The sequence below is a fragment of the Somniosus microcephalus genome, chromosome 6, assembly GCF_052327205.1.
Source record: "Somniosus microcephalus isolate GS21.2 chromosome 6, FLI_Smic_1.0, whole genome shotgun sequence".
Classification (NCBI taxonomy): domain Eukaryota; kingdom Metazoa; phylum Chordata; class Chondrichthyes; order Squaliformes; family Somniosidae; genus Somniosus; species Somniosus microcephalus.
The window spans coordinates 120,353,902-120,375,901 of NC_140992.1; the positions used below are offsets into that span (position 1 = coordinate 120,353,902).

Consider the following 22,000-nt stretch of genomic DNA (forward strand, 5'->3'; position numbering starts at 1 on the left):
GTCTCTGAATCAACTGCTTCACTCTCCATCTTAATGAAGAATTCTATCATATTATGATCGCTCCTCCCCAAGGGACCTCGCACAACAAGATTGCTAATTAATCCTTTCTCATTACATAATACCCAGTCTAAGATGACCTGATCTCTAGTTGGTTCCTCGACATATTGGTCCAGGAAACCATCCCGTATACACTCTAGGAATTCCTCTTCCACAGTATTGTTACTAATTTGGTTAGCCCAATCTATATGTAGATTAAAGTCACCCATGATAATTGCTGTGCCCTTATTGCATGCTTTCTCTAATTTCCCATTTAATGCCATCCCCAACCTCAGCATTACTGTTTGGGGGTCTGTATACAACTCCCACTAACGTTTTCTGCCCCTTGGTATTTCTTAGCTCTACCCATACAGATTCCACATCATCAGAGCTAATATCCTTCCTCACTATTGTGTTAATCTCCTCTTTAACCAGCAATGCTACCCCACCGCCTTTTCCTTTTTGCCTGTCCTTCCTGAATATTGAATACCCCTGGATGTTGAATTCCCAGTCTTGGTCACTCTGGAGCCATGTCTCTGTAATCCCAATTATATCATATCCATTTACATCTATCTGCACAGCTAATTCATCCACTGGTAGGGGGTGGTGTGTGCAGTCAGCTTTGCCCCTGACTATTTTGAGCGGTTCGAATCGCTCGCACACCCCTGGGTTCTAGACACCGGACTTAGGTACAGGCGGCGATACAGAATTGGAGTAGACAACTGGTTTGGTGCAAGAAAACTGTATTTTATTTAGTCACACTTAAAATTACACACTTAAATTACTGGAGTGCTTACAGGCATTGAAGAGTACACTTAATTAAGAATGGGGAACACACGGCACAATGAGGGAAAATCACATTAATAATCCCCCTACCCATGTCCCACTCCCAATACCTAACTATGGTGTACTACAAGAGCCAGGGATTATGCTCACAAATAGGGGTTTCTTGACAGTTCGAATCCTGTCAATTAAGCCGGTTGTGTTTTGGGTTTCGCTCTTCGTATGCTTTGGGGCCTGTCGTCACCACGTGGTCCCAGTCTTAGAATCTGCAAAGATTCTTCAGTTGGGTGGAGTCCGCAGATGCAGTAAGGGCATGGTTGTGGATTTGTCTGGGTAAGTACCTTCTTTCCTTCGTTAGCAATAGGGAATAAAGTTTTTGTTGGGTACTTTAGCTTGTAGAGTGGAAAACTTCGGGTTTTGTTCTTCTGGTGGTGGTCTGGTCGTCGAGTTTTTATTGCGGTTGGGGTTCGGCTGGCAGTTTTCGGTGTTGGCTCGGTCGTGGTGGCCTAGATCATTACCTGTGCAGTGGTAATGATCTGAAGGTATGGTTTACCTGGCCCTTTGTTACCGCGGTGCTCGTGGTCGATCTCTGTGTAAGCCTGCAGTTGCGGCCTAGTCGTCTTTGGTTGAGCCTGCCCCACCGTGCCTCCTCGCCGTGATGTTCCGTGAGCCTTCTGGTTGGATGCCCCTGTGGCCTGAAGGCTTCTGCAAGTATCCATCTGCTTCTTTGAGTTTCGAGTAACCTTGGTCCCGAGCGTGTGCTTGCTTGTCCCCAATGCCTTTTGGTTACCGGTGGGCCTGCAATTATACTCTTTTTGAGTTTGTTACCTGCGCACCAAATCAGGGTTAGTTCTTTGTCTGATTTTTGGTGGGCTCGTTAAGGTGATTATGGTCATTCACCGTAACTGGTTTTTGGGTGGTTGTCCCGTTGTTAAATGTTTTTTTAATGTCTTGGTGTTTGTTTATGCATAATGTAAATCGGTGCCTTTCTGGCTTGGTAGCCAGCTCAAACTGGCTATATATGCATAGTCTTGATGGCTTTAAATTTGTGCAAGATTAAGTCGTTTCCTGGGTTGATTTGTTTTAAAGGGAAGAATGCGTGTTCTGTCTCCTTTAGCTGTCTGGTTTGAAATCACAAATCAAGCTGTCTCGCACAGGCCCGGGCATGTCAAGTTTTGAGTTTTGAACTTGACATGCTGTTTGCAGGGTCCTGCTTTAACCTTGGAGTCTTTGCCATAAAGTCCAAAAGCCATTGTCCTTTAGGGTTCCCTTATTTAATAACTTGTCCTTCAGGGTCCCTTGTTGAATAACTTGGGAAATGTGGGAATTTTGTGAATCCTACATACCCCCCTGTGATACTTCAACTCGCTTCAAGTATCATACTTACAAAGGTGAGCAAAATTCCCGACCCTCCATAGCCAATCTTCCCCTGTAATTACCTATCTAAACTCCCATGACACACATTCCCCATTCTTTAAAAATGTAGTGTACATAAGCATACATAGGCAAAAATACAATTATTTACATACATCCAAGCATGGAGGGGGTCCAACACCCCTGCACCACTTGGTACACTTACATCTTTATTGAAAATAACACGTCAAAGTTTTTATTGAAATAACAAAACACACAAAACAACAATCTTTATTTCAGAAACACAAAAATAAAATTCAAACAGATGTATCTCTCTCCACCTTAACATAATGCTTCTTCCAAGTCCTTTGGTTTCAAAATTTTAGGCCTAGAAATTCAGTGGGCTGCGCCACCCGTTAGCACCCAAAGAGGGCACTTAGTGGGTTTTGCGCCACTGGCCACGCCTCCCGCTAAATTTAGCGGGGCGCTAATGGCGGCGCCGGGCTCTTTTGCCGGCACTCGCAATCGCCGATCGCGCTGCAGCAGGCCCCTCCCCTTTAAGAAGGGGAGGAAGGCCTGCAGTACTGCAGTGCGCCATGCCACAGTGTGTGGCGCAGTGGCACGTTGCGCTGCGATTTTCAGTTGCAGTGCCCCAAGAGGGATGCGGGGCACCTCGAGTAGCACCGCGCTTCCGTTTGGGGCACTGAAACTGAATTTCCGGCGGGGGCTCGCGACTCTTTCCGGGGTGGTACTTCCGGCGCCCTGGCGAGACTGGCGCCCCAAACGGGCCGCCACTGAATTTCTAGGCCCTAGTGTTTTGCCTTTTCCCTTGCACTGAGTGCATAACAGATACAATACTCTTCCCAGCTGGCAAACCACGAGGATGTGGGAAGCCATTCTAACCCATGAAGGGACCTCTATATTTTCAAAAATGTCCCACCAGGGTGGAACTACAATGTCCAATATCTTGGCCCCTATCTCTACTGTCTTCTGCTCTAACATGTAGAAATGTTTTTGTGAGACGATTACTGCTTTTAGTAACTTGGTAAGATGTTCTGGTAGAGGGGGGATTTCGTCGCCAAAATGTGCTACATATTTTTTCAGGTTGGTGAAGTTTTCTGTTACAGTGAGGTGAACAGTGAAGGGTTCAGGAATGGGGACAATTCGTTCTTTGGCCACTTGAACTTCCGCCTCGGGTTTAAAGCAGAAACTGCTGTCACTTACCGGACACCAGTTATGCTGTCCAAGCTGGTAGTGGGGCACACCTGTGGTGACACAATATGCCCCACCTCCTATATATGCTACCTGTGGGGGAACATGGTCTCGTGCCATTACCTCCATGGTACAGTTTATAGGTCGTGCACCAGCAGCTTTAAACCCGCACTGTGGTTTAGAATAGGCGTTCAAGTGCTGGGGACACAGTATTATGTGTGCTCCCCGGCTCCGGCACCCCGAGAGGTCTACCCTGTCATAGCGTGCTCCCACTTTATGACATAAGGTGGGACCACTGTAAAACGGATGTGTGCACCCCCTTGAATGACTCCCATGTTCTCTACCCTGTATACCGGTGCGGGTCGGGCTGTCCCACCCATGACTGGCATCCTCACTACTATCCCCATGATAGTGTGGTTAGAGCGCCCACAATCTATTGGGACAGGGTAGGCCTCAGAAGCTAGCCGGAGTTCACACGGGCTCAATGCATTCTCAAATGGTTGGAGGGCTGCGAGGTGCTTGTTGCTGATCCAGGAGGGGACTAAACCCTGTTTTAAATCCTCCAGGTTGCTGCGGCCCTTGCCTAGCAACCATGCCCCATACAGTATGCACACCTCGTTCTGTGCAGCCTGATCTGAAGCATTCCTGTCCTCTCTTATGAGGGCATTTACAGTCTTTGCGTGCTTCTCCAGCTCAGCAATGATCTCTTTTAGATGGACTGTCATAGCTTGGTCCTCGTGTAACTCTGAGCCTACTACTGTATTTTCATCCATTAAGATTTTTCGTAACTGTGTTTTTAAACCGTTTATCTGTGTCTGCAATTCTATGTCATCCAGGCTGTTGATGACAGAGGATCCCGTGTTATATGCAGTAGAAACTTCATTCCAGGTTCCCCTTCTTTGCCTCCCCGTGTTGCTAAAGTACTCAGTGTGTGTAGTGTATAGTTCTGTTTTGTCTACGTCGGCAAAATTGAACTCGTAGAATTTCCTGAACATTTCTCTTAACAGGGCCTGGTATAGCTGTTCTGTCTCTGTGGGGCACCACTCAGGTAAGTGTACCTCGGTAAGGTTTAAAATCACGGAAGCTACCGCGTAGTGTACCCCCTGGTATAGCACCTGTTCCGTCAGCACAAGTACCAGCCCATTCCCTGGTCCCTTGGTGGTGGCAGGGCACCCCTCTATGTGTGTCCTTTCTGTCTGAGTCGTGGGCAGGGGCTTTCGGGCGCGTGCCACGAGTTCAGTGGCTTTAACTGGGGCTGGGGAGTTTGGAACTATGCAAGTGTGTAGGTGGGAATCCCATTCCACCCCCTTCCCCTTATCCTGCCATGATGCGGAGAAGATGATGGATATGCCCGTGGGGCAGGCCCTTTGCGATGCCCACATGCAGACATAAATTCCCTGTTCCGACTCCCACCACTTATCCCAGCATACACTAGTTCCCCCTAGGGTCCCTGTGACCGTCGGGTAGGTGTCATTCCCTAGTCGTACCCAGTCAGCTGTACGGTCCCCCATGTCTCTGCTCAGCTTTCTGAACCACCACCACCTTCCCAGGGGAATCTGTCCTCTGCAGGTCAGGCACACGCGTTTCCCCTCAGTGACCCCGACCCGTGAGGCCACAACCTGTACGCTGGGGCAGGGGAGGGAGGCCTCCCCGTAGGTGAACCCGGTCTGGCTGGAGTACCGGGTAGTTGGATCCCAGCCACCCTGGCCATCTTCCCTCATGGGAATAGATAGCGAGCTCCTCCATGCCTCGTTCGCCGCCCCCAGCAGTCACAACCGGTGCTCTCTCTCCTGAGCACCCATAGATGTGGGAGTCCTTCACGTCACCTCGCTTCCCAGTGCTCATTCCTATCAGGGCAAGTAGGAGTATGCCCCCCTTCATTTCGAAATCTCTTCTGTAAAGAGACACAAGAGCATATAGCCAGGTCCCGAGAAGATTCTCTGGCTTGGGTAAAACATAGTCGAGTCTTGCGACCTCGACTCAATACAAACACTCTTAAAACAATAATAATTAAACTACCAATTGCCTTATTAAAATCAAACTAAAACACCCAAACTTAACAATCCCAAAATTACATTACAGAAGCTATGTACATCCGCCGCCCGTCTCCGGGCGGCCAGCCTAATCCCTGTTCGGGCTGCAGTACACTATTCCCTTCGGTGTGGCTGCCCTGTCCTGTCCTTTTGGTCCCTCGCAGCCTGCGGCTGCTGGCTGGGGACCTCTGCCCTCAGATTGATCCCTGACTTGAGAGGCTGCCCGTTTAAACTGGGTAGCCGGTGACCACGGTTTCTTTGGCCGTGGCGTTCGTGGGGACCTTCTAGGGACTTTGGCTGGTGGAGGTTTTCTGGCTTTAACACGAGCCATTGCCCCCTCCAGTGCGGTCTGTGGGCTTTCCACTACCGCTGGCTGGGGATTTTTCTCTTCAGGGTTTTCCTCTCCTGAACCTGTGCTAGGGGCAGGTAACTCTACGCAGCCTGATGCTGCAGGTTGAGGGTCCTTGCCCTCATATTCCACCTCTCCTAAACCTATGCTAGGGGCAGGTAACTCTCTGCAGCCTAATGCTGCAGGCTGAGGGTCCTTGCCCTCACATTCCACCTCTCCTAAACCTGGGTTAGGGGCAGGTAACTCTACGCAGCCTGATGCTGCAGGCTGAGGGTCCTTGCCCTCACATTCCACCTCTCCTAAACCTGTGCTAGGGGCAGGTAACTCTCTGCAGCCTAATGCTGCAGGCTGAGGGTCCTTGCCCTCACATTCCACCTCTCCTAAACCTGTGCTAGGGGCAGTTAGCTCTCTGCAGCCTAATGCTGCAGGCTGAGGGTCCTCGCCCCCAGGTCCTACCTCGTCTAAGTCCCAGGTGAGTGGGGGAGTGTCCCAAACAGTGGGTGGGATGGCCCCTCCCTTGAAACAAGCCACTGCACCTGCCTGTGCAGTCTGTGAGTTTGCTCCTGCTGCAGGCTGAGAATTTCTATCCTCAGACCTTGCCCCAACTGGCTGTTCACTTCTCTCGGGCTTAAACAATTTGCATTGGTTAATGTGGAACCATTTGATGCGCCGAGGCATCTTTATGGCATATACCATGGGGCTTGCCTTGTCCACAGTGCTCTGGGCCCCATGTATAACGGTTCTAGACTTCCTACCCGAGCGAAATTCCTAACCATAACTTGATCCCCTATCTCCCGCTCGTGGTGTGTTCGGGGTTCTAACAGCAATCAGTTGCTCCGATGCTGCCTTCCCATGTTCCCAGCCACCTGCCCATGGACCTGTTTAAGGTGCTCAAATAGGTTCCTGGCGAACCTGTCCCGGTTCACCTCCCTGAGCTGACCTTCTGTGAGCACCGGGGCTAGTACATGGGTGGGGGTCCGCATAACTCTGCCAGTCATCAGCTCGTGTGGGGAATACCCCGTGCTTTTTGACTGGCTGGCTCGGATCCCCATCAAGACAAACGGTAGGACCTCCACCCATTTTCTAGGTGAGTCTACCGTCTCTTTCCTTAGCCTTTCCTTCAAGGTCCTGTTCATCCTCTCCACAATCCCTGAGGACTGTGGGTTGTGTGCAACATGCCATTTCCCCTCAATGCCGAGCACCATAAGGGTATTCTGCATGACCTGCCCGGTGAAGTGACTCCCTTGGTTGGACTCCAAATACTGTGGTAGCCCCCATCGCGAGAACACCTCCCTGACCAGGATCCTAGCTGTACCCAGAGCTGTGGCTGTTCGGCAGGGGAAGGCTTCTGCCCACTTCGTGAACACATCTACCAGGACTAGGCAGTACTTATAGCCTCCCTGGGCGGTGGGTAGGGGCCCGATGTAGTCAACCTGGATCGACTGCCATGGTCCCTCTACCCTCCTGATGTGTCCCATAGGTACCTTACTTTTGTGGGGTTCAGGGTTGTTAGCAGCACACACCAGACAGCTGGCACAGAACTCGCGGACATCTTCCCTGAGTCCTGGCCACCATCCCGCCTGTTCCACCCGCTGCCAGGTGGTCTCAGGCCCGGGATGTCCCGCCCCTGGAACCTCATGTGCCAGTTGAAGGAATTCCCTCCTGTGCTGTGGCGGTACTACCCACTGTTCCCCCCTAAACAGCATGCCTTCCTTCACAGAGAGGGCTGCTGTGCCGTAAGGGCCTTCTACCCTTTTTCCCTCAGTCACTGCACTGAAGACTGTCTTGAGGACAGGGTCTTGGGTTTGGACCGTCTTAAGATCTGGGGTTAAAGCTACCCCTGCACTCCCTTGTGTCCCATCCCTACCCCTGACTGCTGCTACAGGACTGGACCCATATGGGTCCCAGAAAGTGCCTGTGCGGGCACCCTCCTTAGCTAGCACGTCGGCCTGCTGGTTGCAGGGTTCTGTGGAGGAATGGGCTTTCACCTTATGGATGAAAACCTCCCCTTCCTCCCCCACTGCTGCTAAGATTTTCTCCAGCAGCGGTTTCACTGTGAGGGGTCTCCCGTCCGCGGAGGTGTATCCGCGGCGGGACCAGATGGCCAGGTATTCCGTACATGAATTGCATGTGAACATGCTGTCCGAGCAAATCGTGTATGGGGTGGGGAAGATTTCGGGGTGTGTAACAACGTACACTACCGCGGACAGTTCAGCCTGCTGGGCGCTCATGGTGCTGGGGAGCTTAATTGCCAGGGCAATGTTTGCCGCTGGGTCATAAACTCCACATCCTGTACGTCGCTCACCAGCAGATAATGTGCTAGAGCCATCCACAAAGATTTCACGGCCTGTGGGGTGTATCCCAGCCCGCAAACCTATGTCCACTTCCCAAACCCCTTCCATGGAACACCGGTGGGCTGTTCCAGGATATACCAAGTTAGCTGCGAGCTTTGGCTCACAGAGCCCTTTTACTTTCAGGCCCATCTGTGAGAGAAGCAGGGTCCAGCGAGCAATGCGGGCACTGCTCACTGTCCCATCCTTGATTCTCCTGTCCAGGAGCATCTGGGTGGGCGTGTGATGGGTGAGGAGGGTGATGGGAGAGGTGCCTGTAAAGATCAGTGATCTTTTCACAGCCCAATGTGTGGCCAAGAGGTGCCTCTCACAATTGGAGTAGCTCTTCTCCACATCCGTCAGTATCCTGGAGGAGTAGACCACCGGCCTCAGCCTGCCATGCCGCTCTTGGAGCAGCACAGCACTCAGGCTGTCCCCGCTGGCTGCTACCTCCAGGAAGAACTCTTTTCCCACATCTATGGCCCCTAGAGCTGGTGCGGTCTGCAGGTCTTTCTTGAGCCTGAAAAATGCTGCCTAGCAACCCTCATCCCAAACCCACTCCACTCCCTTATGTAGGAGTCGGAGCAGAGGGGCTGCTGTGGCTGCTTAGTCCTCAATAAAGTCTCTGCAGTACCCGGTTAGCTCTAGAAAAGATCGCACTCCCGTGACTGTGTTGGGGACTGGTAACTCCTGAACCGCTTCCCTTCTAGCTTTATCTATGGCCCTTTCCCCAGCGCGTACGGTCAGGCCCAGGAATTTCACCTCCTACTGGCCGATCTGCGCTTTCTTTGGGTTCACTTTAAAACCCTCCTGCCTGAGCAGTTCCAGCAGTTCGGCCAGTAGTGGGCCATGCTCCTCTCTCGAATCAGTGAATAGGAGCAGGTCATCCACATACTGTACCAGCTGCCTGGGCTGGCTGAAGCCCTTTAGACTGTTTGCCATGCATTGGTGGAAAATACTAGGGCTGTTGTGGAAGCCCTGAGGCAAACAGTTCCAGGTGTACTGTTGCCCTTTAAAAGTAAAGGTAAACTTGTACTGATCCTCTCTCCTTAAAGGGATGGACCAAAACCCGTTGGAAATATCCAGCACCGTGAAAGTGGTCGCGGATGCTGCGATGCTTCCTATAAGGTCGGCAACTGCTGCTACTGTGGGTGCACAGGCTGGGATGTTACTGTTGAGCACCTGATAGTCCACTGTGGCCCTCCAGGAGTTGTCCGGTTTTCTAACCAGCCACAGTGGGGAGTTCACGTGAGTGGCTATCGGTCTCAGGACCCCCTGTTGCACTAAGGAGGACATGGCTGCTTCCGTGTCTGGCTCCGCTTCCCTGGGGAAGTTATACTGTCTTTGTGGTCGGGCCATAGGGTCCCCATCTACACTGACCTCGAACCTGTTGACCTTCCCACAGTCATGCTTGTGTGTGGCAAATGTGGCTAGGTGGGCTCGCACAAATGCCTGGAACTCGCTTGGGGTATTACTGACCATGAGCTCGAGGTTATACCCGTCTGTAGGCTTCATGGTGCACAGGGTCCCCTTCCCATGTTTCCCTGGGATGACTACTACTCCGCCTTCCTTTCCTGTGTTTCCCCCCATAGGCAATGATTCCTTAAATCTACCAGGATCCCATGGCCTACAATAAAGTCGGCTCCCAGGATCCCTTTTCCACCCTCCACTTCCCACTTCATTAGGACACAGGTCCACTTAGAGCGGAGTGTTCCTAAGCGAATGGACAGCGGGATGGAAAATGAGCCAGCCTGTTCTTTACCTGTGAATCCCGACAGACTGTATGGGATCCCGTTAGACAGAGGTGAGGTGGTGGGGTTAGCGAATGGATCACGGTGTATGATGCCCCCGTGTCCAACAGATAGGTCCCCTTTACCTCTTCTACCTCCATCTCCACGAGGGGTCTCTTCCATAAGTCGTACTTGAGGGAACACAAGTAAACAGGCTGTGCTGGCTCTAGTCAGGGCTGTGGGTTGGATGGGGCGGATGGGGTCAGAGTACTGGTAGTGGCTGCTACCTTCCCTTGGCCAGTCAATAGGGACCTCATTGCATCCAAAAATGACTCGACCATGGTGGGAGGGATTCCTACCTCTGTCTTTTGGGCTGGGGCTGAGGAATTCTTTCCCTTGTTATCCTTCCAAGGATTTCTACACTCCTTCCTCCAGTGTCCATCCTTCCCACACCCGTAACAGTTAAGCTTTGTGTTGGAAGGGTTATTCCCTTCCTGATGCCAATCCTTCCTACCCTGGCCGGGTTTTATTTCATGCACCTTCCCCTTAGGAGGGTGTGCATAAGTTCCCTTACCATTCTGGTAAGCTACGGTCAATTGTCTGATCACCGTCAGTTCGGTAGTCAGGGGATGCTTTGGGTCAAACCACATTTCTGCCTTGGCCCTGACCTGTGGCAAGCTGTTTGTCACCAGGCAACGGAGCCAGTGGGCCAGCTGATCCTGGTCCAGGTTAGCCCGGTAAGGTGCCCCAGTACAGGCGCTCCTATACACTGGCCACAACCTGTCCGCGAAAGCCTGCGGGGTTTCCCCTGCGAGCTGCACTGTTTTCTCCACCCGGGAGAAAGGACTTCACTGATTCATCCCCATGGCCTCAAGAACTTCCTCCTTGAGCTCCCCGTACTCACACTGTCCCTTCTTACACTGGTCAGAGAGGGACTGGAGGAGCTTACTCTCCAGGGAGAATAGCAGCATTTTGGCCTGTTCAGCATCATCGCACTCATTCATGCTGGCTGCCTGCTCCACTTACCTGAAGTGAACCGAGGGGTCCCTATTTTCTGTGAGTTTTGGTATATGGCTTACCATAGCCCTAAGCTGTTGGGTGCCGTAGGGAACTACGAACTGGTTTTGGAGGGGTCCCTCCTCTCTGTCCTCAGCGGGTGGGCCAAACCTTTGCTGCCGGGCCGGGCACATTGGCCCTGGTCCTGGCCTCTCTTGCGGGGGTTTTTCCACCTCAGCTTCTACCCCTAGCTCCACCCCCTCTTGCTGCCAGACCTCGCTGAAACCTGGCGCTATGGGTGGTGGTCGTGGGACCTCCTGTTCCTCAACCAGGTCATCCCTTGGCACTACCAGTGGTGTCTGAACCGTTCTCCCCTCGCTCCCTGTAAAATCCACCTGGGCTGCCTTCGGACTTATGTGGCATACTATGCCCTTTGCCTTCCTTAGGGCAAGGCTCAGATTTTCTATCTGTTCCTGGCAGGGGCCATGATCTGCATCTTCAAACCTTTGTGCGCTTGTTATCTTATAGGCTGCCTTTATGTCTTTTATTTTCTCCTCCTGCTCTCTTACCTGTCTCGCTAGGTGGGCATTCTTTTCCCGCAACCTCAGCTCATTGCTCTTGGCCTTGGCGACCTGACACTGTAAGTATTCCTGCCTGGCCTTATGCTCCTGCAGTAACTGCACCCTTTCCTGGTTCAGAGCCTGCAATCCTGCCAGTAACTTCTCCCCTGCTAGTGCCCTTGCTTGGGCTTCCAGGGCTGACTCCCGTATCTCAGCTGCCTGTGCTTCAACGAGCCTGTCCAAAAGCTGGATCTGTTTTTTCTATGGATTTCTTATGATCCTTCCCTTCTGTCGAATTAGCTGCAGCATCTACCGGACGCCCAGCCTTTAACAGATTAGTGATCCACTTCTTAGTGATATTCACCTTACTGAATACATAATTTGAAATCCTCTCTTCCATTACAGTTGGCTCTTCCGAATCAGTGTCTACTGTATCGCACCCCTGTTGCCAGAGTCCTGCCGCGGTCGCCATTCTGTAGGGGGTGGTGTGTGCAGTCAGCTTTTCCCCTGACTGTTTTGAGCAGTTCGAATCGCTCCCACACCCCTGGGTTCTAGACACCGGACTTAGGTACAGGCGGCGATACAGAATTGGAGTAGACAACTGGTTTGGTGCAAGAAAACTGTATTTTATTTAGAGTCACACTTAAAATTACACACTTAAATTACTGGAGTAGTTACAGACATTGAAGAGTACACTTAAATAAGAATGGGGAACACACGGCATAATGAGGGAAAATCACATTAATAATCCCCCTACCCTTGCCCCACCCCAATACCTAACTAAGTTGCACTACAAGAGCCAGGGATTATGCTCACCAATAGGGGTTTCTTGATAGTTCGAATCCTGTCAATTAAGCTGGTTGCGTTTTGGGGTTTGCTCTTTGTGTCCTTTGGGGGCTGCCATCACCACGTGGTCCCAGTCTTAGAATCTGCAAAGATTCTTCAGTTGAGTGGAGTCCGCAGATGCGGTAAGGGCGCAGTTGTGGATTTGTCTGGGTAAGTACCTTCTTTCCTTCGTTAGCAATAGGGAATAAAGTTTTTGTTGGGTACTTTAGCTTGTAGAGTGGAAAACTTCAGGTTTTGTTCTTCTGGTGGTGGTCTGGTCGTCGAGTTTTTGTTGCGGTTGGGGTTCAGCTGCTGGTGGTCTTCGGTGTCGGCTCGGTCACAGTGGCCTAGATCATTACCTGTGCAGTGGTAATGATCTGAAGGTATGGTTTACCCGGCCCTTTGTTACCGCGGTGCTTGTGGTCGGTCTCTGTGTAAGGCTGCGATTGCGGCCTAGTCGTCTTTGGTCGAGCCTGCCCCACCGTGCCTCCTCGCCATGATGTTCCGTGAGCCTTCCGGTTGGATGCCCCTGTGGCCTGAAGGCTTCTGCGAGTATCCGTCTGCTTCTTTGAGTTTTGAGTAACCTTGGTCCCGAGCGTGTGCCTGCTTCTCCCCAATGCCTTATGGTTACCGGTGGGCCTGCAATTATACTCTTTTTGAGTTTGTTATCTGCGCGCCAAATCAGGGTTAGTTCTTTGTCTGATTTTGGCAGGCTCGTTAAGGTGATTATGGTCATTCACCTTAACTGGTTTTTGGGCGGTTGTCCCGTTGTTAAATGGATTTTTAATGTTTTGGTGTTTGTTTATGCATAATGTAAATCGGTACCTTCCTGGCTTGGTAGCCAGCTCGAACTGTAAGCGATTATATATGCATAGTCTTGATGGCTTTTAGTTTGTGCAAGATTAAGTTGTTTCCTGGGTTGATTTGTTTTAAAGGGAAGAATGCATGTTCTGTCTCCTTTAGCTGTCTGGTTTGAAATCACAAATCAAGCTGTCTCCCACAGGCCCGGGCATGTCAAATTTTGAGTTTTGAACTTGACATGCTGTTTGCAGGGTCCTGCTTTAACCTTGCAGTCTTTGCCATAAAGTCCAAAAGCCATTGTACTTCAGGGTTCCCTTATTTAATAACTTGTCCTTCAGGGTCCCTTGTTGAATAACTTGGGAAATGTAGGAATTTTGTGAATCCTACACACCTTATTATGAATGCTCCTCGCATTAAGACACAAAGCCTTCAGGCTTGTTTATTGAACACTCTTAGACCTTTTAGAATTATTGTTTACTGTGGCCATGTTTGATTTACACCCTTGATTTCTCTGACTTCCACTTTTGTTTTTCTGCTTACTGTCTTTTGCTTCTATCCTTGCTTCCCTTTCCTCTGTCTCCCTGCACAGGTTCCCAACCCCCTGCCATTTTAGTTTAAACCCTGCCCAACAGCACTAGCAAACACTTCCCCTAGGACATTGTTCCCGGTCCTGCCCAGGTGCAAACCGTCCAGTTTGTACTGGTCCCACCTCCCCTAGAACTGGTTCCAATGTCCTAGTAATTTGAATGCCTCCCCCTTGCACCATTCTTCTAGCCACGTATTCATCTGAAATATCCTTCTATTTCTACTCTGACTAGCACGTGGCACTGGTAGCAATCCTGAGATTACTGCCTTTGAGGTCCTATTTTTTAATTTACCTCCTAACTCCCTATATTCAGCTTTTAGGACCTCATCCCATTTTTTACCTATATTGTTGGTACCTATATGCACCACGACAACTGGCTGTTCACCCTCCCCCTCCAGAATGCCCTTCATTTGTAATAGGGAAATAAGAAAAGGAGAAGTCTGCTCAGCCCATTAAGCCTACCCTGCCATTTTTTTCAGCAGAACAGCTCTTTATCATTTTAATCTCGATTCCCCACCTTTTCTTAAGGGGGTAAATTTCTTTATCCCACATTCATCGGGGAGCCTCAGTCAAAGGGAGACTCGGTCATCAATAAGGTTACAACATGTAGTCCCAATTGTTTGACCTATTTCTATCCCTTAACCCCCTTGCTTCCCAAATTTGTATCTCTGCCCTTTTAAACACCCCAGTTTATTTTACATCTAGGCTAGTGTGCTCTACATTGTCAACCCCCCGTGTGAGGTTCAGCAGCAATTTTCAATGTTCTACTTTCTTTTAAGGCCCATTCTTAATTATCTGCTGCCTCTTCAGAATGAGGTACTTATAAACAACAGAGCAGTAGAGGGGTGAGGGAAGCAGGTTGTAAAGCACCTCCACAGGATGGTAATGAATATTTTAAAGGGATAGAGTTCCACATGTTTTGCCCCCCATTGCATGGTAGAATATTCAATTGTATGTGGAAACAAAGTTATATTTAAGACCAAGATCTGTAATCTGAAAGTCACAATTAGCCACCAGGAGGGGAAGGCGTTGTATATGTCCAGCACTGTGTTAGACCCAGACACATACTCAAACACCCAGCGTATGATTAACAAACAGTTCAAGTAGGAACCGCAATGAGGATCTAAGGTGTCAGAAATGGACATCCTGCCAATATAAATAATAGTTGGTGTTATGGGCTGACCTGATAGAGGTCTTTAAGGTTATGAAGGGTTATGATAAGGTAATTGGTGATACATTAACGGGCAGAAATTTAAGATAAGCGCAAAGAGAATTGGAGAGGAGATTAAAAAATGTTCTTTACCCAGAGAGTGGTTAGCATGTGGAATTCTCTGCCAGAAACCATTGCTGAAGTAGAATCCATAAATTATTTTCTAAAGGGAATGATATAGTTGTTTGAAAAAGAGGTATATTAAAGATTTTGGGAACAAAGAGAGTGGGATTCAACTAGGTACCTAATGCGGAGAAAAATACCAGCATAAATTTGATGGGCCAAAGGGCCTGTTTCTGTGCTGTTACATTCTGTATTTCTTTGTACTCTCAACCAGATGTCACCAGCAATTTTGGTGAATGCTATATCGTATTTACAAATCATGCTAGAGAATATTATAGGCAGCTCAGCAATATTTCAATAATATTTTCTCCATCTTGAAATCTTAGCCTAGATCTCCCACTTGGTCATAATGCCATTGGTAGGGGAGGCGGTGGCGTAGTGGTTATGTCACTAGACTAGTAAGCCAGAGGCTCAGTCAAATGCTCTGAGGATATGGGTTTAAATCCCACCATGGCAGCTGCTGGAATTTAAATTCAATTCAATTTAATTCTGGCATTAAATGTTAGTCTTAGTAATGGCGAGAATAAAACCGGACGGACCACCCGCCATCGACCTCGACCTCGGCAGCAGAAACGACAACGGCAAACCCAGCCCTGTCGACCCTGCAAAGTCCTCCTTACCAACATCTGGGGGCTTGTGCCAAAATTGGGAGAGCTATCCCACAGACTAGTCAAGCAACAGCCTGACATAGTCATAATTACCGAATCATACCTTACAACCAATGTCCCAGACACCACCATCACCATCCCTGGGTATGTCCTGTCCCACCGGCAGGACAGACCCACCAGAGGTGGTGGCACCGTGGTATACAGTCGGGAGGGAGTAGCCCTGGGAGTCCTCAACATTGACTCAGGACCCCATGAGGTCTCATGGCATCAGTCAAACATGGGCAAGGAAACCTCCTGCTGATTACCACCTACCGCCCTCCCTCAGCTGATGAATCAGTACTCCTTCATGTTGAACACCAATTGAAAGAAGCACTGAGAGTAGCAAGGGCACAAAATGTCCTCTGGGTGGGGGGACTTCAATGTCCATCACCAAGAGTGGCTCGGTAGCACCACAACTGACCGAGCTGGCCGAGTCCTAAAGGACATAGCTGCCAGACTGGGTCTGCGACAGGTGGTGAGGGAACCAACAAGAGGGAAAAACCTACTTGATCTCATCCTCACCAATCTACCTGTTGCAGATGCATCTGTCCATGACAGCATTGGTGGAAGTGACCACCGCACAGTCCTTGTGGAGACGAAGTCCCGTCTTCATGTTGAGGATACCCTCCGCCGTGTTGTGTGGCACTACCACCGTGCTAAATGGGACAGATTTTGAACAGATCTGGCAACTCAAAACTGGGCATCCATGAGGCGCTGTGGGCCATCAGCAGCAGCAGAATTGTATTCCACAACAATCTGTAACCTCATGGCCCGGCATATCCCTCACTCTAGCATTACCATCAAGCCGGGAGATCAACCCTGGTTTAACGAAGAGTGCAGGAGAGCATGCCGGGAACAGCACCAGGCACACTGAAAAATGAGGTGTCAACCTGGTGAGGCTACAACACAGGACTACTTGCATGCCAAACAACGGAAGCAACATGCGATAGACAGAGCTAAGCAATCTCACAACCATCGGATCAAATCAAAGCTCTGCAGTCCTGCCACATCCAGTCGTGAGTGGTGGTGGACAATTAAACAGTTAACAGGAGGAGGAGGCGCCAAAAATATCCCCATCCTCAATGATGGTGGAGCCCATGCACGTGAGTGCAAAAGACAAGGCTTAAGCCAGAAGTGCCGAGTGGATGATCCATCTCGGCCTCCTTCTGAGGTCCCCAGCATCACAGATGCCAGTCTTCAGCCCATTCAATTCACTCCACGTGATGTCAAGAAACGGCTGAAGACAGTGGATACTGCAAAGGCTATGGGCCCTGACAACATTCCGGCAATAGTACTGAAGACTTGTGCTCCAGAACTAGCTGCGCCCCTAGCCAAGCTGTTCCAGTACAGCTACAACACTAGCATCTACCCGGCAATGTGGAAAATTGCCCAAGTATGTCCTGTCTACAAAAAGCAGGACAAATCCGACCCGGACAATTACCGTCCCATCAGTCTACTCTCAATCATCAGCAAAGTGATGGAAGGTGTCGTCGACAGTGCTATCCAGCGGCACTTACTCAGCAATAACCTGCTAACTGACGCCCAGTTTGGGTTCCGCCAGGGCCACTCAGCTCCTGACCTCATTACAGCCTTGGTCCAAACATGGACAAAAGAGCTGAACTCAAGAGGTGAGGTGAGAGTGACTGCCCTTGACATCAAGGCAGCATTTGATCGAGTGTGGCATCAAGGAGCCCTAGCAAAACTGAAGTCAATGGGAATCAAGGGGAAAACTCTCCATTGGTTGGAATCATACCTAGCACAAAGGAAGTTGGCTGTGGTTGTTGGAGGTCATTCATCTCAATCACATGACATCACTGCAGGAGTTCCTCAGGGCAGTGTCCTAGGCCCAACCATCCTCAGCTGTTTCATCAATGACCTTCCCTCCATCATAAGGTCAGAAGTGGGGATGTTCGCTGATGATTGCACACTGTTCAGCACCATTCGAGACTCGTCAGATACTGACGCAGTCCGTGTCCATATGCAGCAAGACCTGGACAACATTCAGACTTGGGCTGACAAGTGGCAAGTGCCAGGCAATGACCATCTCCAACAAGCGAGACTCTAACCATCTCCCCTTGACATTCAATGGCATTACCATCGCTGAATCCCCCACTATCAACATCCTGGGGGTTACCATTGATCAGAAACTGAACTGGACCAGCCATATAAATACTATGGCTACAAGAGCAGGCCAGAGGCTGGGAATTCTGCAGTGTGTGTATCACCTCCTGACTCCCCAAAGCCTTTCCACCATCTACAAGGCACAAGTCAGGAGTGTGATGGAATACTCTCCACTTGCTTGGATGAGTGCAGCTCCAACAACACTCAAGAAGCTCGACACCATTCAGGATAAAGCAGCCCGCTTGATTGGCACTCCATCCACCACCTTCAACATTCACTCCCTCCACCACCGGCGCACTGTGGCTGCAGTGTGTACCATCTACAAGATGCACTGCAGCAACTCGCCAAAGCTCCTTCTACAGCACCTTCCAAATCCGTGACCTCTACCACTTAGAAGGACAAGGGCAGCAGACGCATGGGAACATCACCACCTACAAGTCCCCCTCCAAGGCACACACCATCCTGACTTGGACCTGTATCGCTGTTCCTTCACTGTCGCTGGGCCAAAATCCTGGAACTCCCTTCCTAACAGCATTGTGGGTGTACCTACACCATATGGACTGCAGCGGTTCAAGAAGGCGGCTCACCACCATCTTCTCAATGGCAATTAGGGATGGGCACTAAATGCAGGACTAGCCAGCCAGCGACGCCCACATCCCATCAATGAATTTAAAAAAAAACAAGAAGAGCATGTCCACCCCCAGTGAGATGACCGGGCCAATTTTCTGGGGTCAGAGCCATTTAAATAATTTTGTTGGGGTCGCTGGCAATGTTCCCTCTAATTTTGTTTTGGGTGCGTGGCTTCTTTAAGAGGCCGCGCGCCCTATTCAAATTTTCACTTGCACATTTTTTCCATTTAAAAGCCGGTGAGTGGCTTGCGCAGGACCACCAGATTGCTGCGTGGTTGCACAGATTAACGGGAACATTGGTCACTGGCCTTCACCTTGATCAGGTGTAGAGAGAGCTAGCCTTGAAGGGCTACCGCTGCATAACTTGACCTGGGCCTAAAAGCCGCCTGGCAAATTTTTTAAAAACAGCGTCTAAGCCTAAGCAATAGATTGCTTTGTGATTGATTATATAAATAGACATTCTTATTATGAACACAGCTAGCTTTTGCTAGACACTTTATTGAGCACATGTGGACTAGGTACAGTATCTGTAGAGGCATCCATCTTGACTGCTGCCTTCTGGGTAGCCTAGTGCCTCATGGGTAATGTAGCCTTAATATACATACAGCTGGGTAGTGTAGTCTTATATACATACAGCTATATACAGCTCTACACAGCTCTACGGCTCCACCTAGTGTCCACTATAGAATGACATGTTATTGATCATTACAACTGGCCTTCACCTTGATCAGGTGTAGAGAGAGCTAGCCTTGAAGGGCTACCGCTGCATAACTTGACCTGGGCCAAAAGCCGCCTGGCAAATTTTTTTAAAACAGCGTCTAAGCCTAAGCAATAGATTGCTTTGTGATTGATTATATAGATGTTTCAGCATTTAACATTGAAATGTCCCCGTCCCCACACCTCCAGTGTCATGGCAATGCTGAACATCAGAGACAGGCATGGATTTCTTACACTCCGTGTTGCTTTGGTACAAATGATGGAAAATATGTCAGATGACGTATTTCCGCCATTTGCCCATCATTACGAAACACCTACCCATGGTGTATGAAGCCTCTCATTTCCAGCAGGAAATTGCACAGATGTTACAATGGGCAGAACAGGGCCCTGACCCATTTCACGCCCTAGTCCACACCAGTTCTGTCAAAAAATCAGCAGCCGAAGGACAGAAAATCTAAGCCTTTACATCTATTGTTAAAAAATTAGATATGTGCCAGGTGGGAAAAATCAATCCCATCTTGACTGGATTGGTTTCTTTGGCTGAAACGGGTTGAACCATATTGGCCATAAGGGAGCTATGTTTGATATATTCAATTTCCAATGGTTCTGATCTCATTTTGGGAATCAGTACAGGGTGGCTCGACTCAAAAAATTTGAACGCAGTGACTTGATCCACATCCTTTCGGGATATGAGTCTGGCTTCAAACTAATTCTCGCTTCATTTAGGCTTCCAGTTTAGAGCTCAGAGTGGACCAAACAAGGCTTAAAAGGTGGAGGTAATACCAAGTTAATATTTCCGTTCTCTGTTAGATGGAAGATGATAGATCAGCCCTGCAGGGACAGAAGAAAGAGATTGAGAAGGCGAAGGCTAACATCCAGGATGTGCTAGTCCGTGTGGAGCAGGAGAAAATGGACCTGGACACGGAGAAACATGGACTGGACCAATCTCTGCAGATTGTGGAGGAGAGCCGGGAACAGCTGGAACATGATATGTTGATACTTCAACGGGAGAGAGGTCAGCTTCAGGACCAGCTCGGGCAGGTATGGGAGAATAAACTGGACATTAAGGTAAACTGCAGGAGTAACACCTCTCATTGTTAAATCCAGAAAATCTGTTTGTTCTGTCTCTTTTGTTGGTGGGGTGGGGCAGGGTGGCAGAGACGTTCAATGGGAACAGTGCTAAAAAGGTGGTGATTTACTTATATATTTATATAAAGCAACACTGAAATAGATGACAACTGAGACAGTCTGTGATGATCCATGTGCCTAATGTCAGGGGAGCATGTGAACTTGATATTTGTTTCAACAGCCATGGTTTTGGTGTCAAATTTACATCTTTGAAATTTCTGGTCAGCTCATTGAAAAGCCAGACTGACCAATCACAACAGGGAAGTGGTAATCCTACAGCTGGAGATCTGCTGCTGAAACCCTCATTCATGCCTGTGTTACCTCAAGACTTGACTTTCCAAGGCTCTCCTGGCCGGCCTCCCATCTTCCACCCTCCATAAACTTGAGCTCATCCAAACCTCTGCTGCCCGTGTCTTAACTCGCACCAAGTCCCATTCACCCATCACCCCTGTGCTCGCTGATTTACATTGGCTCCCAGTCCGGCAACGCATCGGTTTTAAAACTCTCAACCTTGTTTTCAAATTCCTCCATGGGCCTCACCCCTCTGTATCGCTGTAACCTCCTCCAGCCCTACAAGCCTTCGACATCTCTGCGCTCCTTCAATTCTGGCCTCTTGCACATCCTTCACCAATTTTAATTGCTCCACCAATGGTGGCCATGCCTTCAGCTGCTTAGGCCCTAAGCTCTGGAATTCTCTCTCTAAGCCTCTCCGCCTCACTTTCCTCCTTTAATACAATCCTTAAAACCTACCTCTCATCTGCCCCAATATCTCCTTATATGACTTGGTGTCAAATTTTGCCTGATAAACACTCCTGTGAAGCGCCTTGGGACGTTAAAGGCGCTATAGAAATACAAGTTGTTGTTATTGAGGGTGTGGGGGATTCAGGGGGTGAGGGTCCAACTCACGATTGTCCATCGGCTTTGTAAAGGCAACTGTAAATTCAGATGACCTCCCCTTTTAATTTACAAACTAATCGCCTTTGCTGAGGTAAAAAGGAAGCTTGGAAACATTGGGCATCTGACCAAAAACAGAAACTACTGTAAATTCACAGCTTCTGAAGGCGGGACAGGTTGCCCTCTCAGCGGTGACCTCTCGTCAGTTCTAGTGTCAGATCCCACCGAAATGCTAACCTGCCTTTTCCCCTTTGGAGGCTAACCAGCCTTCTGCACCTTACCGGTGCCTCCTGTTGTTTGTTTTAAATATTGCGCCCGACTCTGCCCCGTGCAGGTGAACCGGCAGAAGCAGGCTCTGAATGAGCAGCTAGCCCAGGCACAGCGAGATGCGGAGCTTCAGAGCGAGGGACTCCTCCGAGCCAGCAAGGAGAAGGAAGAGCTGATGAAGGAGAAGGCCAGCCTGGTGGTGCAGCTGACAGCCGCTGAGAGGGAGAGCAGGGCCCTGTCTGAAGAGATAGCTGCTCTCAGGTAGGGGATTCTGAAATTGTATGCACATAGAAATCATAGAAATTTACGGCACAGTGGGAGGCCATTCGGCCCATTGTGTCTGTGCCAGCCGAAAAAGAGCTATCCAGCCTAATCCCACTTTCCAGCTCTTGGTCCGTAGCCTTGCAGGTTACGGCGCTTCAAGTGCTTTTTAAATGCATTGAGGACTTCTGCCTCTGCCACCCTTTCAGGTAGTGAGTTCCAGACCCCTACCACCCTCTGGGTGAAAAAGTTTCACCTCAACTCCCCTCTAATCCTTCTACCAGTTACTTTAAATCTATGCCCCCTGGTTATTGACCTTTCTGATAGGGGAAATAGGTCTTTCCTATCCACTCTATCTAGGTCCCTCATAATTTTATACACCTCAATAGGGTCTCCCCTCAGCCTCCTC

The 22,000-nt window shown here is 49.5% G+C and overlaps 1 protein-coding gene across 1 annotated transcript in view; it reads left to right on the plus strand.

The window, feature by feature from the left end:
- The window catches only part of LOC147116046 (uncharacterized), a 487,956-nt gene that overhangs the window by 41,701 nt on the left and 424,255 nt on the right, over positions 1-22,000 (plus strand). The window contains exons 5-6 of the mRNA XM_085990760.1: positions 19,852-20,082; positions 21,398-21,591. Of these exons, the coding sequence (XP_085846886.1) occupies positions 19,852-20,082; positions 21,398-21,591 (425 nt within the window). The remainder of the gene's footprint in view (positions 1-19,851; positions 20,083-21,397; positions 21,592-22,000) is intronic.